Raw genomic sequence first — 17,291 nt, 5'->3', positions numbered from 1 at the left:
CGTCTCCCAAATAATTTTCAGCAGGAACAAAAAGCCACCTGCAATCTGTGCGTCTGCTGTTCTACGGCAGACTGAGGTTGGGGCAATCATTGCTCTTCCTGTGATTTCCCATTTGCTGCGTGCGTGCGAGGGGCAGTGAGCTGTTGAAGACACCTATAGATAGAGCTGCCAAGGCTGACTACAAGGCAGCGAAGAGAAAAAAGTGAAGTGCCTCAGAAAGACAGCTTGACAGCTCTTTCCCAGTGAGTGCCGACACCTAATTTCCTGGGTTGTCTGAATTTGGGTGCTTGCCTTTGTGCCAAATACTGTGTCAATGTGTGGGACAGCCTCCAAAGGGCTGGCTGGCAGTGGGGCTGAGCGAGTGGGGATGCTGTCCTAGTAGTGGCAGTGCATTTTCCCCCCTGAACACTACAATTCCTGCAATTTTGGGTGCTCAGAAGATATCAAAAATGATGTGAGCAACCAGCATCTGTCCCCCTTCAGGGAGGGTTTGTAGTTTTTCTCCTTTCTTCCCTTCCAACGAGTGTCAGGCTTGTTCTGCAGGCAGGGAAACTGAGTCACAGCTTAGGGCAACATGGGGGCTGAACTCTAGGAGCACAGGAGCTGCCACCCACCTGCAGCCCTGGGAGACCACAGTCACAATGAGCCACATCTCCCTGCCCTGTCAGCAGCACCGATCCCCTCTCCAGCTCTCTTGGTTAATTGCCACACTCATTTAGTGCCTGAGGAGAGGGTTTGCTGAGACCGGTGGATGCCAGTCCTCATTCTCGGGCTCTGGGGGACACTTGACCCATCTAAGGTGGAGGAGAGCTCTCCAAAGCCTCTCCTGGGGAAACCTAATCCCCTCTGCAGGCCGCAAATGGTTGACATCATTGTGTTAGTCCCACAATGGGGAGGGAAGCGCCGTGACCGGAGGCACTAGGTCTTCCCTCACAAGGAGAAAATGACAGCTTGATTTGCTTTCTTGGCTCTTTGTTACCTACTGTGGGAGCGCATCCCGGCTTCCCCTCTGTTTGCAGCAGATGGAGTCACAGCCACCAAACCGCAGCTGGAGCTAAACGGCATTTCTGGGATGGGGACAGGCCAGGCGGGAGGGCAGCTGTGCTGCAGGAGCTGATGCACCAGGGCAGCTGGGCCATCAGGCAGCCATGTGTCACCACAGTGACCCAGGGAGGCCTGCACCCTGCTACGTGGTTTCTCAGCACCTCCTGGCATGTGCAGCCTTCCCTTCTGTGCGCTGATGCCATCTCAGTAGTGTTAACAAGGCTCCTGCAGTGCTGCCTGCACCCTTCCATCCGCCTCATTGCCCCACACTGCACTCCTGCACCTTTGGACCTCTTGGCACCACAAGAAGCAGGAGTGATACACAGCTACCCAAATCATCCCTCATTCTTCAGGTTTTCAGACCAGATTCTCCCTTTTCCCTGTGTTGAGGGCACGGACAGGACTTGTGGTGTGAATCTGGGTTTGGAAAACCAGCAGGGAGACCCAGGATTGTTATCGAGGACCTTTTCCAAGTGTACCCTGCTTCCAGCTCATTGGATGTCAGCAGGATTGAACTTAGAGTAGCTCTAATCATCTCTGCTAGCAGTGAGTCATCCAAAGAGAAGGCAAAGTAACTGGGACTAAGCCATTGGCACACGCTCCTGTGCAGGACTGTCCATCTGAATCCTTTTGGCACATCCTGGCTGCTGTGGAGAGAAGAGCCGAGTGGTGTTTGTGTTGAAAAGCTCTGGTTATCTGCTGGGACCCGCAGCCTTTCCCAGCTGCCGTATGAGTGTCCCACTGACCCAGTGATGGATGTCATGCAGGGTCAGCTGGCTCTGCTGCACTACAGCCCTGGGCTGTACACCCTTTCCTGGAGGCTGGCCAGCCAAAAGTTGTTCTAGCCACTGGGATTCAAGGCAGCCTTGAGTAAGAGCAGAGATCTGTGCTTGAGGAGACTTCACCTTCCATCTCTTCCTATAAGGGGAACAACAAGATTCAGTAGCTGCTGGATTTTTAAAACTGGGAAAGCAGTGCATCTTCTGCAAGGGATTGGTCTCACTTGGAAGCCTCCTTCCTTAAAAGCCCGTTTCAAGGCTGTTTGGCTCCTTTCGATAACTCCACATGCTCACACATATCAAGGGGTTGTGTAGATGTTGATGCTTCTTACTGGGAATATAAGGTGCTGATTGGAAGGGCGCTTTTCCTCCTCATTGGCTGGCCTCAGATGCAGGAGGCATATGGCTGAGTTTTTCTACTTCACTTTTTTGGTTCAAAGGCTCTTGAAGTGTTTCCCTCTCCCAACCTGTTGACTGGTCTTGTTTATTTTGAAAACTGGAAAAAGTTTCCTTTCTTTTTTCTCCTCTGAAGTGCAATAAACAGCAAAGAAAAAAACAACCCCTCTTGCCATTTGTGGCAGGCAACAGGCTGGAAATCTCCAGCTGCCTGTCAGGAGCGCGCTGGGGGAGCGTCTGACACCGCAGGGCCCCCGCACCTTGCAGCCTCCCCTCCTTGCCCTGCTCACACAGACAGGCCCTGTTGTGAGGCAGGTGGGGCAAGCAGGGCTTGACTAATAGTGGAAAATCCGAGAGCATCGGAAAGATAAACAGCCCCAGTCAGATAGTATAAAAGTCCTTTTTCTAGCACACGCCAGGTAAGCTTCAAATGACAGAAACTGTAAAAACATGCTGAGGTTCCCCTGCAGATGGATTAAATTAGGCCTTGGATAAACAGGGGGAGGGATGGCTTGTGCGTCAGGTCTTCCCAAATGTTAATCCCTTCCTTCCCCAGGCCTCCATCCAACCCCAGCCCCTGTCCTTTGATGAGTATCCACGTGTTCATGTTGGCCATTGTTTGATCCGAGGATGGTAACCCAGAACAATCCTTGTCTTGGTGAATGTTGTGGTGTATGGATGGTTGTCCCATCACCTGGACCTCCATGGTACTGAACCACCACTGCCATTGACTAGTCAAGTCTCTTTAAAATCCAGGTTTCCATATCAGCAGGCAAACAATGCCTGGCCATGGTGTGTCTTTGAGTAGGCCAGTGTCTCATTTTTTCTCCAAAACTAAGCACGTCAACTTTTTTTTCTTACAGAAAACCTATAAATGTAGTCAGTACCAAAATTATTATAAAGCTCATACAGTGTAACAGATGATGCTGTCCTTTTTGGGGGTTATTTTGAAGGTGTGTAGTGGGAGGTGCTTCTATTTAAGATCTAAAGGATGGTGCGAAAATGTTTCTGAAAGTCCACCTTTAGCTGTTTGCATCTTCAGGAAGCACAAGACATGATGGGTACCAAAACACAGCAATGCTTTGCAGCCCCAAAGAAATCCTGAAGTGAATTCCTAAAGTGCCTCCCCACTACCCAGGAGCTGGATGGTGGACCCCTTCCTTTGCCTTTTTCTGCCATGTTCTCCCACCATGAGTGAAATATTGGACATGACATTTTAGGGAAAATGTTAAATATTATTTTACTCTCAAATGTTCTGTTATTGCAAGTGTCAAGTCCAACACTTCTTGTAAATACCTGGAGGAGAGCCAGGTCCTGAGAACACAAGAGGTGTTAGGAACTAAACTTCATTGCTTAAGTACAGTAGGGCCATAGGAGCCAGCACACTGACTTTCTGTACACTGATTTCCTTGTCTTAACTTGATGTTTGTTTTCTTTTCTTCTCTCCTCTAGAGCGTTGTCTGCACAGCGGGACTCAAGTGGTACCCTCACCCTTCCCTGATTCATTGTGTCAAAGGCTGTGAGGTGAGCATTTGCATTTGCTCAGATGGGTCATGCTTACTCTCCTACGTGTTATGCTAACAGTCATTGCAGCCATGTGGGCTGAAAATGTTTTTCCAGTGGGGCAAACAGGCTTTTGCCCTGGCTGTTCTGTCAGTTAAACATAGATCTCCTGCACCAGTTCTGACACTCAGTGGTTGAAACTGGTGGTTTCTCTAGAACTGATGGTTGGGTGACTCTTGCATGAGCAAAATGATCAAATGGCTCAATGTAATTGGCCGACCTTTGGAATTTCCCAGGATGTGGGACTTTCTGGAAGGCTGCAAAAAGCTTCAGTTCTTTTACTTGTTTCTGACATCTTTTTAGAGGACCGGTTCTTTCTGAGGTCAGCTAGACTTTGAACTGTGATGTGGAGATTAAAAAGCCAGAGGAAGGAATGATGCCATTGGATGGACAGCACAGCTGAACAGTGAGCAAATCGTGCTCGCTGTCTTCTGTCTTATTTGCACTAAGCAGTTTTTTTTTAAAGATAGATGTTTCTGTTGGCAAAAGTAGTTGTGAAGTCTGAGAACTCCTAAAATATGGCCAGAGCATAAGCAGTGCTGGATCACGTCTCTCCGGTCATACAGTTTCCATCATGCCAGCACTTGAGTGTCTCACCAGGACTGACATGAAGAAGTGAACCCTTGTGGCATCTCTGTGAGGCTGGGCAGCTTCTTGCCCTTTCTGGTACTCACAGGCAGAAGCTTTGGCTGTGTTGACACGCTCTGGAAGAGCTGTGTCTCAAGCCCAGATCTCCCAACTTTCTGCAGCACCAACTGCGCTCCTGGCACTCAGTAACCCAATTTTACAAGCACACTGAAGTTATTTGCCTGCAGTGGTAGACCATGGCACAGAGCTCCTAAATCTGACACAAAACACAAGGCCACAGGGCTGCACGGCACGATTTCTCTTGAAGTGAAAGGCAGGTTTCCTTCGCATACAAAAGTTGAGCCCAAGAGGGTAATAACTCTCCAACAATGTAATACTTTCTGTCTAGTTGTTCCCTAAATGAAAAGCATTCTGCTGTCAGTGCTTTGAATGTCATAAGCCATCTCACGCATTACATTCATGCAGGCTGGCTATGCGCCCCTATTCTCCAAAGAGAGCTAAAATAACATCCAGCAGCCATTAAGAAATGCCATTCAGGTGCTGATGCACCATTGGGTATCCATTCTCCTGCTGTTTAAGGATAGCTGTTACTGACGCAAACTTTGCAGTGATGTAATAATTTACCAGAAGCCATTATTACTGACATGCTTTTTCTCCACCTTTTCTTTCCTTCCATCCTTGCTAATTGCCAGATCCCTCTACATCAGTAGAAACTTCCTTCTTTTCATCATTCATTCAGCAGTGTCACTGCATCGCAATCTGTCATCGTGGGAGGCTTTGCCCAGACAATTGATAATGGCCTCTAGCATCATTTTTAGAGCATGATGCTTCCAGGATCCAAGAATGGGCCAGAGCTTGTTCTCTGGCAATAAGATTTCAGAAGAAATGCCATCTTCACCAAGCCTTTCTTCATAACTATGGAAACAGGAAATAATAAGCCAGTAGGTCAATAATACCGGGCCATTAAGCTGATACAATCCCTAATGTATTAATATCCTTAGCATTAGGGAGGGTTCCCTGAATAGAAGGCTGTAAGCGGGGCATTATTTCACTCTTGGCACTCCCAGCAGTAACCCGGACTGCTGCAATGTGATTTTTTGTCGCTCCCTAGTGGCTGGAATAGAGGTTTATGAGTCAGCCACATACCTGGAGGCAGCTAACTTAGATGGTTTGGTGAAAACTAGTCCTCCCACCCCCTACCTATATAGTCAGTGGAGAAAACAAAGCTCCTCCAAAAATGTGGGAGCACTAAGATACACATAGAGACCTCTACAGACTTCAGCAGCCAGGCCTCTAAGGCTTCCCAAATGAGGATTTGGGTACCAAATCAGAATAGATGTTATTTGTCCCATTGTTTTCCTCCAAAGGATGATCTTACTTACTGTACCAGTGCAAGTAAAAAGCAGATTCTTCTACAAGTTCTTGCTAGTAATTTTTCAGTGCTCATAGGTACAGACATAGGCATAGGAAATCAAAGCAAAGCCCTTCTTAATGAGCAGGCACAGCCAGGCAATACAAGGAAAGCACAGGGAAGCCTATCAAGATGTCTTAGGAGGTTGAACAGAATTCACTGTTTTTAATATGACCAGATTGGCATAAAAATATCTCTCCATTGATTTATAAATATTTTCCACGTAACTCTTGTTATATTAGTGAAATTGGAAGGGCTTTTTCAAGTCAAGCCTTTGTCTGTATAAGTGAACCAGTCTCTGTGGAAGTCAGTGGAGTTCAGCCTGTCTGAAGGGGTTGGAATCTCACTCTTTAATTCTGCTTTCCTTGTTGGCATTTGCAGTATTTGCTTGTAACCAAAGAAGTGATGCTCAATTAGTCACTTCATGGGGGTCCTGCTCTGGTTCAGTATTGCCATTATGGCCTGGAGTTCCTATACCCTGATAGAAATATGTAAACTTGCAAAACAGCAGCAGTGAAAACTTGCATCTTCACCAGTCCAAAGAATCTGTCTCAATCTGGATGGCCATGGCCATTGCCTTTCAGGTAAGCTCTCACTGCTGGTTCCTTAGGTCTCTATCATCAGAAAAATTTGGGTACTGCTGTGAAATCCTCCCCACCTGCTCTGCAGAGACGACCTCTTGTAGGAAACTCCCTGGTGTGTTTTTCTCAGTACAGAGCAAATGAATTTTCCAAAGAGCGAATAAGATGGGAATGGCCCCATGAGCCTGTGAGTGTAGAAGTACTATGGAGGTGTGACTGTGCTCTGTGCTCAGCATCCCTTTGTCTGAGCTTTCGGAGCTGCCTCTGTTCCTTATACCTGGCACAGTCACTCTTTATCATCAGACACAGTTTGGATTTCCAAGAAAGGCTCTTTTACTTAATGACCAATAAGGCTCCGAGGTGTAATGAAGATCCAGACCTCATGCCTTTTCTTCAGAGCTGTGATTATTATTCAGGTCCTGTGCAGCACAGAGACCACATTTTCTTTTTCAAGGTGATTTATGAATTTTGCTTAATAGCTCTCCTCAGCGTCCCTCTGAGTAATTTCCATTATCCCAGCTCTGAGCAGTGGAGTGGAGGAAGATTAGGTGTCATGGCCAAGATCACACACAGTTAGTGCTGACTGGGGAATGAGTGCATGTGGACCTTGTACTTAGCTCAGACCACTTCCACTTCTCCTTGAGATACGCTCTATACTCTCCTTGCTGACACTTGTTGCGTAGTTAGGAGAGCTGTGGTTGAAAGAACAACTATTAAAAGCAAGCCAGTTTTGTTGCTATGCATAACCTTCTTCTTATCCCACATAGTTTCAGAAGGTTAGCTTAAAATTGTGAAAAGGTGACACAATTTTAGATGCCTTGATGCTGTCTCTGGGTCTAGTCAAATTAATATTCCCAAAGCATCATCTTGTGTGGGATGTGAAAAGCCAACAAGGGCTCTAGTGTCCTTCTTTTTTCTCTCTGCTTTGAAAGGAGAGGGGAATAATTATCTCTTGCTTTTCAGGGCAGTTGGTAATGTTACAAACTACATGGCTCTTTCAAGGCTTCATCTTCTCCTTCTGACAACTGTTACTGTTAATCTGTGTCCATGTCCTTAGTCTCTGCTCTTTTATTTTCCAGCCTTTCATGGGAGACAACTACTGTGATTCCATCAACAACCGAGCCTTCTGCAACTATGATGGTGGGGACTGCTGTGCCTCAACAGTCAAGACCAAAAAGGTAGGGATGTCCCTTCCTGTTTTCTCTGTGAATCCCTCAGGGACTGCTGTTTTGTGTCCAGGGAGAATTTATTTTGACTAGAAGAGGGGATCCAAGGTCCTCAGAAGGACCTTGAGTCTGTGCATCAGCTCACTATGGATGCTCGGTTCTTGGTTCATTTTGCAGTTCTCTCTTGATAGGTATGTGCATTTCTCATCACAACCTGCCCTGCCCTTGCCACAGGTATAAACCTGTGCAAGACATGTCCAGTTTCAGGCCATCATTCATTCCTGTTGTAATGGAAGCCTTACTGCTCTGTAGGCAAAGGCTGTCTCCCTCCAGAATGCTAGGGCATGTTCATCTGAAAAGCTGTTGGTCATCCATTTTGTACCTGGTGCTCAGGAGATGTTCCGTCAAGCACTCTGAGAACTCTGTATTTGCTTGTCCTGACATCTGCCCTCAGTGTTCAAAAGGGAAACTGAAAGTGAGGATTCATGAAGAGCAGAGAGCAAAACAAATGCATCAGTAAGTCTGAACTTCGACCCATTCTTACAGTGTGTATCTGAATGATGGGATGCGTTCCCATAGAGCATTATTAACACAAAAATATATTTGAATTCAGAACAAGAATAGGCACATTCATGGACGTTTAGCCCATCAGTGGCTATTAATCACAGTGATCTGGATGCAGTTTCTGGCACAGGAATATCTAAAACATGGACTGCTTGAGCAAGGGAAGGATCCCTCTGTACATCCCCATGTTTTTATGCTTCTTTTAATACTCATTTCTGGCCAGTGTTACAGAGACAGGAGAGTGATGAAGCTTGTGGTTTGAAGCACTACAACATTTCATATATTTCTACCCGTGACAGATTTTAATTTTTTTTTTTTTTTCAAAGAAAAGAGAGAAAATCTTAGCCTCTGGCATGTAAAATTTTTACCTTGTCTTGAGGATTTGAGTGTAGATCAGACTGAAGAAAATCCGGCTATGTTAAGTATCTGATGTACGTTAATAAATCTGAGAGCTTGAGAGTAGACAGGGGAAGCATGGGCTTAGTGTATGAGATGATGCATTTTACCAGGCTGAAGATGCAGCCTCTCTACATAGAGCAGATGAGGGACTGAAGTCCTCTTTGTTGGGAGCAGTCCTTCCTAAGGCAGCTTTTGCTGGAGATTTCTTTTCCTTGGCTCAGTCAAAAACTTCATGGCAGTGCAGTGCTGTGGCGGGGCAGAGACAGGACTGGGACATGGAGTGTGGGGCTGAACTGAGGGGAGGGTTAGGAGTAATGTTTGGGAGCGGAATTTATTGCTTCCCCAAGCCTTGCCTCTCTCCCTAAACCCCACTGATGACCCAGGGGCAGAACAGGGCACTGGGAAGTGAGAAAACTGCTTTCTCCTTGGACCTTGGCAGGTCAAAACCAAGTCCCAGTTTATTACATTTATCAAGTGAAGAGGGGATAACAGCCTTGCAAGGCAGACTGGGACACCTGCAGCAGCGGCGGCGCGGCCCTGTTGAGTTATTTTCCTGTCTGAGGTCTTTGACTGGAGAGCACATTTTGGGCAAGGCTGTTCAAACACAGCCCTGCCTTTGAAGAGCTTTATGAGTAGAGCGTTACAGGAGATATTCCAAGGGGAAAAACAATGAAAGGTGTGAGAAAAGGGAGCTGAATAAAAATACTCCGCATACCAAATCCTTCCAGCACAATTTGCCACCTACTTAAACAGGCACAGTTTTAAAATACACATTGGGTGTAAAAGCCAAAAACCTGGAGGAGACACAGGGAGGGGTGAGTCCAGCTCCGCTAATTCCAATACCAGATGAGGATGTATTTTCATACAGTTGTAGAAAGAGTGAGACACATGCAAGCGCCTGCTTTGCTCCATTTCTTTCAGGGTTACGGACTATGTGGCAGATGTGTCAGTCTTTCAAAGCCCCTGCAAGTTTACCCATAAATGTCTAACATTTATGCAACACCTGTTTTTCTCCCAAAATGTCACAGGACATTTTACAAGCTTTAGATTTATCATCTTTTCGCCGTCTCAGCCATTGCTGAGGTGACACATGGTTCACATTTAACAGAACATAGCAACTCGGCACGTTATTTTAGGAAAGGGCTGAAGATTAGCATTGCATCATGTGAAGATTCAGGAGCTAACAGGCAAGTAAGAGCTGACTTCAGATCTTTAATGTCCGCGAACTGTCAAGACTTAAGTTTCACTGCATTCCCACTCCCCTCCCAAAAACGCTTTCAGCTGCACACAGTGCTGTGAACTGGGTTGCCTGAAAACACGAAGATTCAACCCACATTCACTTTGATCCCCAGTCCTCTTACTTAATGTCTGATTCTGCACACTCCTGTTTTATTAGCCTGAAAAAAAACGCAGGAGGCTTCCATGTGCCATTTCATTAGGGCACGTTTTTGCTTTGCATTTGAGTATTAGCAGCAAATGACCTTGTGCATTTCAGCAGAGAGAGGGGAGCAGGGTGGCGTGGCTTATCTGGCCAACCACTGACTAATCAGTGCTGCTGCTTAGATAGGAAATAATGAGTGTTTGCCCTGTGCTACTCACAATCTGTCCAGGGAGCTTAGAAGAAATCATTAAAGACTTCTTTTGAATGCTGTAAATGGCAACGAGTAAATTCAGTCATATTCTAGGCATAAATTCGAGGAAATGGCCATCAGCAATCAGGGAAAAAAAAAGACATTCATCAGCTTAATTATTTGTTCTGTGCTAATTGATCAGTGTGGCCATGCAGAGGGAGGGAGGCCGGGGCTGTGCAGCAGCACCCAGGGCAGCAGGGACAGCCGTCTGCAGGGCATGGGGAGCAGCAGGGAGGCAGTGGCAGCGGATGGGGCTGCACAGCTTGCCCTGTGCATGACCCAGGAGCAGCTTGGAGAGACAGGAAGGCCATTGCCAGCCAACCTCCAAGAGAGAGGAGGCTTCTGTTGTGTATCTGGAGGGGATAAAGTCTTCCGTGAAGGACAAAACAAAAGCTTGTCTCCTTTTCATCTTCATCTCCTCCTGACCCAGCACAGGTTGCCAGCTCCCTTCCGCCTGGCTGCTCCAGGAAACTGCTTCTTGCTTTGTGTCCTGCCGCAGATAAAAGAAGATATTATTTTTTAAAGCATTAAATATATGACAGCGCTTAAAGTGGGGAAAATAAATAACCCGGGCATAGCTGGCTGCCTCTGGGCTGGCGACGGCTGCGTGGAGCTCCTGGGGCGTGTGATGTGCCAGGGAGGGCTGATGGCTCTTTCTTTCCGATTAGTTTCAGGAAATCTTCTCTCCAGTCACTGCTCCCCTTCCCTTCTCTTTCCCTTCCCTTCTACAAATGTGCCCAGCTCAGGGCTGTCTCGAAAGGCCTCATAGAAGTCAGAAACATTTTTCTTCAGGCTGCTCACGTACTTTGTTCCAGTCTCAAATAGCAGATTTTCACATTGAAGTCCCTGCATTTTCATCTCTGCAAATTTAAGAGCAGGGAATTTTGCTGCTCTAAATTTGCCCCAACCTAAACCATCTGAAAGGGCAAACTTTCATCTGTCTTTCTGCCTTTCCTTTTCATCACGTAAGGGGTAGAACTACAGCCCCCATGAGAAAAACCCATCTCATTCAGTTATCTCTTGGGTTTTCCCTCAACCCCTTTGCCCCAGAGCCCTGAGAAAAGAAAAAGGAGAATCAACCTGGCAAAAACTCCCATCTCAAATGCCGCCCCTTCAGCCTCTTGACATTGCTGTCCAACACCTTGGAGAGGAAAACCAGCAAGTGCCTTGGCGGAAAACAAATGAGGACTTGCGGTAGATAGAGAACCGCGTGGGATTCATCCACAGCTTTGCTTATCTACAAGATACGCAACTTATCAAAACCTCTTCAGAGACTTTATGGCCAAGAATTCAAGGCCTAAAGAAAGGAGCTTTGAACTGAAGGGCTGCTGCTGGCTCCAGGAGGGATTTCCCAAGACTGTCCCTGTCTCCCTAGAAAGGGGGGTCTGCCCCCTCTAAGAAAACAGAAATAGTCATTTCTTGGAATTTTGGAGAGATCATTGCTTTCTTTCTGCTCTCCCTCATACACAGACATATCCTGGGGAATTGCAGGTCTTGTTCCTTTTGCAGAACATGATTTTGAGGCAGTGTGCACAATTAAGAGACTAAGTGACCACCTCAGTTGAGGAAACTCTGCTTATCCAGAAGAATCGATGGCTGTGACACCGTGCTGCTCCCAACAGCTTGAACCTCCCCAGCCGGGTGTGTTAGCTCTATAATTAGCTGGCGAGATACAATGAATGGCGGGTGAGCACGGAGGAAGGCCGGACACAATGAGGAGTGTTGCTTCATGCCCCTGGAAGCAGCTCGGTGCTGCTGCGTGCTCTGAGCATGCTGCTTCACCCAGGCCTTTGGGTGAACTCACTTCCCCAGGAGCTTTTGATCGCAGTGTGAGTGGCTCATTGCTTGCCATGTGAGGAGCGCTTCCAGTCATGGTTGGTTGGGATGGGAGCTTATTTTGGGGCTCAGAGCCGGTTTCATAATCGTTCGGGGAGGCTTTCCAGGCGGTGATAAATTAAAAGCAGGGATGGTAGTAGCACATGTTGCCTATCCTGAGAGAACATTCTTGGCTTCAAGGGACATGGGGCTTCCCACAACATACAGCGTTCCCAGGGGAAGTGCTCGTGGAGGGTGTTTGCTTTGCTATCCGACCTCACTTCATTAGCAAGTGTTACAAAAACCAGCGAACAAACCTTCCCTGCTCCACTGCCAGCTATTTGGCCTCTGGGTGGTCTGGCTGCTATTAAATCTTTGGTGATTATTTAGACTAATTACATTCATGTTTGCACAATCAGTAGCACAAGGGTAGGAAGCGCAGCTGATGGCTGAGTGGCTGAGCTCTGTGTGGTTTGGCACGAGGGCTCCTTCGTGTAGCTCAGCCCCATGAGTGCCAGAGCTTGGTGAGGATGTGGGCATTGAGCACCCAGTGCCCTGTGCCACCAGAGCTCTCCCAAGCATCCCAGCTGGCTTTGGGCCGTTCTTGGTCCACCAGTGGGGCTGTGTGTGGTTTGGACCTGGTGGACATTGATGAGGGTCAGTTGGGTTTAGGTGAGCTGTGTTTTATTACATTGGGTTTGCTGGCTTTGATGGGGAAAAGCCCAGTTTAAAGTGGTGCAAATAAGAGAAATTCAGGATGTTCCCTACAAGCCTCATCTTCACCCTTCCCAGGCCCCCTTGAGAGGTGCCCTAGGTGTGAACCTGCATACCACCCCCCAGAGTTAAAAGGGGGCTCTTTTTTTTTGCTCCATAATCTCCAAACAGCCCTTATGACCTAAATGCTAAAAATCACTGAGAAGAACATTACAAGATGCATTTTTGTGCCACAGGGGCTTTGACAGGGAGCAAAATACTCCCTAGCATTCAAGCTGTGAGGGCCTCAGGGCCATGGCACTCAGCACCGCCTGCCACGCTTATCTCAGTGCTGCGTTCATTGCAGAGGCTCTGTGTGCAGTGGGGTCTTCATAGCTCCCATTCATCTCATCTGGGAGATTTTGCAAACACTTCAGAGTTGAAGTCTAACAAGAAGTTATTTCCCAACACTTTCCATGCCTCCTCCCCTGCTTCCCCCTGCCTCCAGCTTAGACCCAATGCTTCCCACCCTGGATGGAAGGTGGAGCTGGGTCTGTATGATATGAGCGTGTGCTAGGGGTGAGCTGTGACCCTCTACAGAAGTGTTTCCCACCCCTCCCTGTACCTCTTGGCTGTTTCTTCTGTCATTGTTCCCACACTGGACTTTCTCAGCAGGAATCTGTCTTGGGATATCACCAGCCTCTTTAGATAGGATTTGTGGCTCTTGACTGATTTCATGACCTGGGTCCCATTTCTGCACCGTTATGTTTCATGATTGTCTTTGCTCCCATAGTCTGGAATGCGGCATGAAGGGCAAATGCAGCCCTGCTTCCAAAAGCAGTGTGAATTTTGGCCACAGTCTCATCACCTTGCCTGGGAGAGGATTCTTAGGGCTCCCATGCTTTCATGGAGGACAAAAGGTTCATACACTGGCCACATTGGTGCTGAGTTGGGAGTTGGGTGGTGTCATAGCCAGGCATGCATAAATACACCACCAGCATATTGGATACCAGCATGGCATCCCCCCACCTGCAGCAGTGTGGCCAGAACTCCTTGAGCATCTCAGGAAGGGAGCAGGGCAGTCCAGGTCATAATTGCTGTGCCATGCGTGCTGCCAAGGTGACAGACATGGCTTAGGTTGTGCATGTTTTGCCTCGAAAATAGGCTTGTGCTCCTCTGTGCCTTAGGTGCAGCCCACATTCCCCTGAGTGCTGTTGATCCAAGCCATGGCTTTGTTTCTGGATCACCTCCAAGAGATGTGTGCTTGTGTAGGGGGAGCGTGTAGGTGTGCAGAGCTGTGTTCTTCACTTCTGTCTTTCTCAGATTATTTTAGGTAGCCTGTGGAGACAGTATCCTGCAGTACTTCATCCAGTAATGAGCCAGGCCATAAGCCTGATTTTCAGCTTTCATTCCACGCTCTCATAGATATTAGCCAGGTTTTCTATGTGGGGAAAGGAAGGGGAACACAGGACTTGGCAGGTGGAAGAGGAGACAGTTCCTTAACACTGTTTTACAATGGATATACCTCAGAATTTCTGTGCAAATCATACATGTTGCTAATGAGTTGGGCTCTCCCCAGTCTATTAAAAAAGAAAGGCAGCAGTTAATCTCGGAGCCCATGTATCTGGGCTCCACACCTAAACAGGCCATCATTCAGAAACATGCTCTGTGTTTATTATTTGTAGCACATCCAACGGCTTTGTTCATGTATCTGTGCTCCACAGGGCTGTCATAGAGTGAGCCTGAGACAAAAGACAGTCCTTGTTCTAAGGCGTTTTAAGGTTTCTCTGTGCTGGGCTCTTCTGGCAGTCCCAGTAGATGCTGTGTGTGGGTTTGATTCCTTAAATACCTCTGGAAATCAGGTCCTTGAGGAAATCAAATGTTTAATTGTTGTAGATGATGTTTAAAGTGGAAGTCCCACATCACTGTTTAATGTTTGGCAAATTTTGTCCTGTCTAATTTGACTGTGGATGTTCTCACTACCCATAAAAATCTTTGCCTTTTCACATAATAGAAAACTGATCTCTGGAGCTCACTTCCATAGACAACACTATTCATCTCTCTGGACAATAGCACTGTAAAAATTAAACTGCATACAAAATCTGTAAAGGTCATAAAGTGAATGAGGCTAATCTGATCAGGAAGAAACCCTCTCCCAGTCAGGCTCCCCACTGCTGTGACTGCTGCTGGGCTGTGTAGTGTTGCTATTGGGGCCTTGGCAGTGCCCCAGAGGGACAGCTTCTGTCTCTTCTGTCCGTGACCACTGAGGAAAGACCAGAGGGTTTCCAGAGGACAGCACATGGGATGACACTTCCCTAATGACTCCTTCCCAGATATTTGCTGCAGTGCAGTAATGGTCTGTTCTCTTATGTGAAGCTTTTGTTCAGATAGGGAGGAGAGGGGATGCAGGAGGTAGAGCACTCCAATGCAACACCAGACTCCTGCCAGTTTGGGTTCCTAAGGTCACAATTTCAGCACATTCCTCAAAGTAAGTTAGGGTTAGTGAGAGCCAGCAGTTTGGGGATACGGTCATGCAGGGCTTTCACTTTTGGCTCCTGTTCCTCCAAGTGAAATGTTAGCATTTATGGGATGCTTGTGCCAGTGAGAGATGGTGCAGTCCTGCTCATGTGTGGAGAGCAGCGGAGACAAAGAGCAATGAGATGGTCATGGCTAATTTCAGCCACGTTAGTGAGATGCCTGTGTTTGGTGTTCCTGTGTTCAGTGCAAAACCACCTTCTCTGTGAGCCTCTTTCTCCACTGAATGCAGGGACACTGAATTGCCTTTGTTAGACTGTTACAGACAAATGTGAATCTAGGCCAGGGAGAGGAAAAAGTTTGATCAAGACAAATGAAAGAACCAGGAGCCCAGATCTCGCCTCCAACCAGTAGCTCTGTTGTACAACAGGAAGGATTTTTTAAGTCAAAATCATTGCCAAATCCAGGCTGAGCTGAATGATTCAGGATAAAAAATAAAAGTAAGGGAAAACTCCAGACGTATCTACATGCTTTGTTTGAGCGTTTTCTAAGTGAACTGAGCTTTCATTCCAAGACATAAATTTTGCTCTGAATAGCCCTTTTTATTTTCGTTTCTTGTAAGGAAAGGTCGAACCTGAACTGCAGCAGATAATCTAAACCAAAATGTTTCCCTCCCCGCTGAACAACATAAGTCAATTCCTTTCATGTGTCATTTTATTCTCTGCAGTATTTTAATTCAGTCGTTAAACAGTCCCTCCCGAACCCCATTGTTTACAGACTTCTCCATTTTCCTATCGAAGAATATTCATAATACTGTGATATGGAACAGTCCTACTGTGGCTGGCTTCTGTTGGATCAAGTGACCCGTAAGCTCCTATTGTTTTCTGCAGTTTCTAAAGCTTCTTTAGTATCCGGTTACTTGAATCCATTTGTTTTTAACCTTTTGGACTCTCTCTCTCTCCTTTGCAGCCCCCCACATTGGCACATCAGTAGATTCAGGTTATTCACTGCTTGGTTCTTAAGCTCACAAGTCACTGAGGCCGTAGGTTGGTGAGGAAGGTCACGTCTTCTGGGAATAGAAGTCAAAAGCAACAGGAGGAGGCTCTCTGAAGCCTGATGTGGTGATGAGTGTTGGCTATTTAATGTCTCTGTCAGCATGTCCCTGCCGTACGCTCCCCAGTTGTGAAATAAAGACCCACACCCCTCTATCCCGTTCTCATGTGTCAGGAGAAAAGCACGCTATGATGGACGTGCAGGGACACGTATGGAAGGTCTTTGGGAAATGACAGCTGTGTGCTCACGCACAGCGCTTGGTCTGCATTCCTAGATGTGTTGTTGATGTATAGGGAACGGGCATACCTTCATGGCCTGGAGAAACGTGTTTGTGAAAGAGAGAGCAAACGTGTGGCAGCAAGGCCATGGAGTGCAGACATCGGGAGCACCGAACAGGTTGTGGCACTGTCTGGGAAGGAGTGTTAAGGAGGGGAATGAGGTCATTCCTGAGTCTGTGCAGATGGGAGAAATTCTTGGGAATTCACTTCAGGACAAGGAAGACACTGTTCCTTTGGCACCCCCTTTTCTTTATGTAAATGCGATGATGCAATATGCCAAAATCAACGTCTGCTAGCCAGGCACTGCAGTCTTGTTTCAGCTCCTTCCCACGCTTCTGCAGAGATCATGGTCAGGTTTTGTCTGCACGTAGCAGCCACTCACTTGTGTTCCTTTGCTGTTTCCCAGTGCCCGTTAGCTGCATCTTTTCCCCTTAAACTCAGCAGGTATTTGGAGAAGTCTGTTTACCCAGTTGCACTTTCACTGATCTGCTAGGTAGCTGTGCCATCTCTTGATGTCTGCAGGCTCTGGTGGAAGGATGGCCCTCTAGAAGAGTCTGGCAGCGTAATGCAGTCCCAGCATTTAGGTGACTACCCCAAACACCCCCAGGTTGCTTTAGCAGTACGTTTCTCCTTGGACAGCTGTGTCCACATGCCTGACCTGAGCTGTTAAGGGAGGATCTGCTGACCAGAGACTGCATGAGCTGAGCAGGTTCTTCTTTATCCTTTTTACAGCCTCTCGCAGGGACAGGTGGCTCATCTGAAGCCGCTGAAATGAATCACTATAGGAATTAATGCAGCTGCAGACTCCAGCTGATCTCTGAGGATATCACTCCAGAGGTCTTTTTTTTTTCTCCA

General features: G+C 47.1%; 1 protein-coding gene across 1 annotated transcript in view; it reads left to right on the top strand.

The window, feature by feature from the left end:
- Positions 1 to 17,291, top strand: part of PAPPA (pappalysin 1) — a 158,757-nt gene that overhangs the window by 138,387 nt on the left and 3,079 nt on the right. Inside the window, exons 20-21 of the mRNA XM_015878745.3 lie at positions 3,672 to 3,743; positions 7,442 to 7,540. Of these exons, the coding sequence (XP_015734231.2) occupies positions 3,672 to 3,743; positions 7,442 to 7,540 (171 nt within the window). The remainder of the gene's footprint in view (positions 1 to 3,671; positions 3,744 to 7,441; positions 7,541 to 17,291) is intronic.

Source organism: Coturnix japonica, chromosome 21 (assembly GCF_054131305.1).
Source record: "Coturnix japonica strain WE chromosome 21, WE-NBRP24, whole genome shotgun sequence".
In the NCBI taxonomy this organism is placed as follows: domain Eukaryota; kingdom Metazoa; phylum Chordata; class Aves; order Galliformes; family Phasianidae; genus Coturnix; species Coturnix japonica.
The sequence above is the reverse complement of the archived record's forward strand: the minus strand, read 5'-3'. Positions and strand labels throughout refer to the sequence as shown.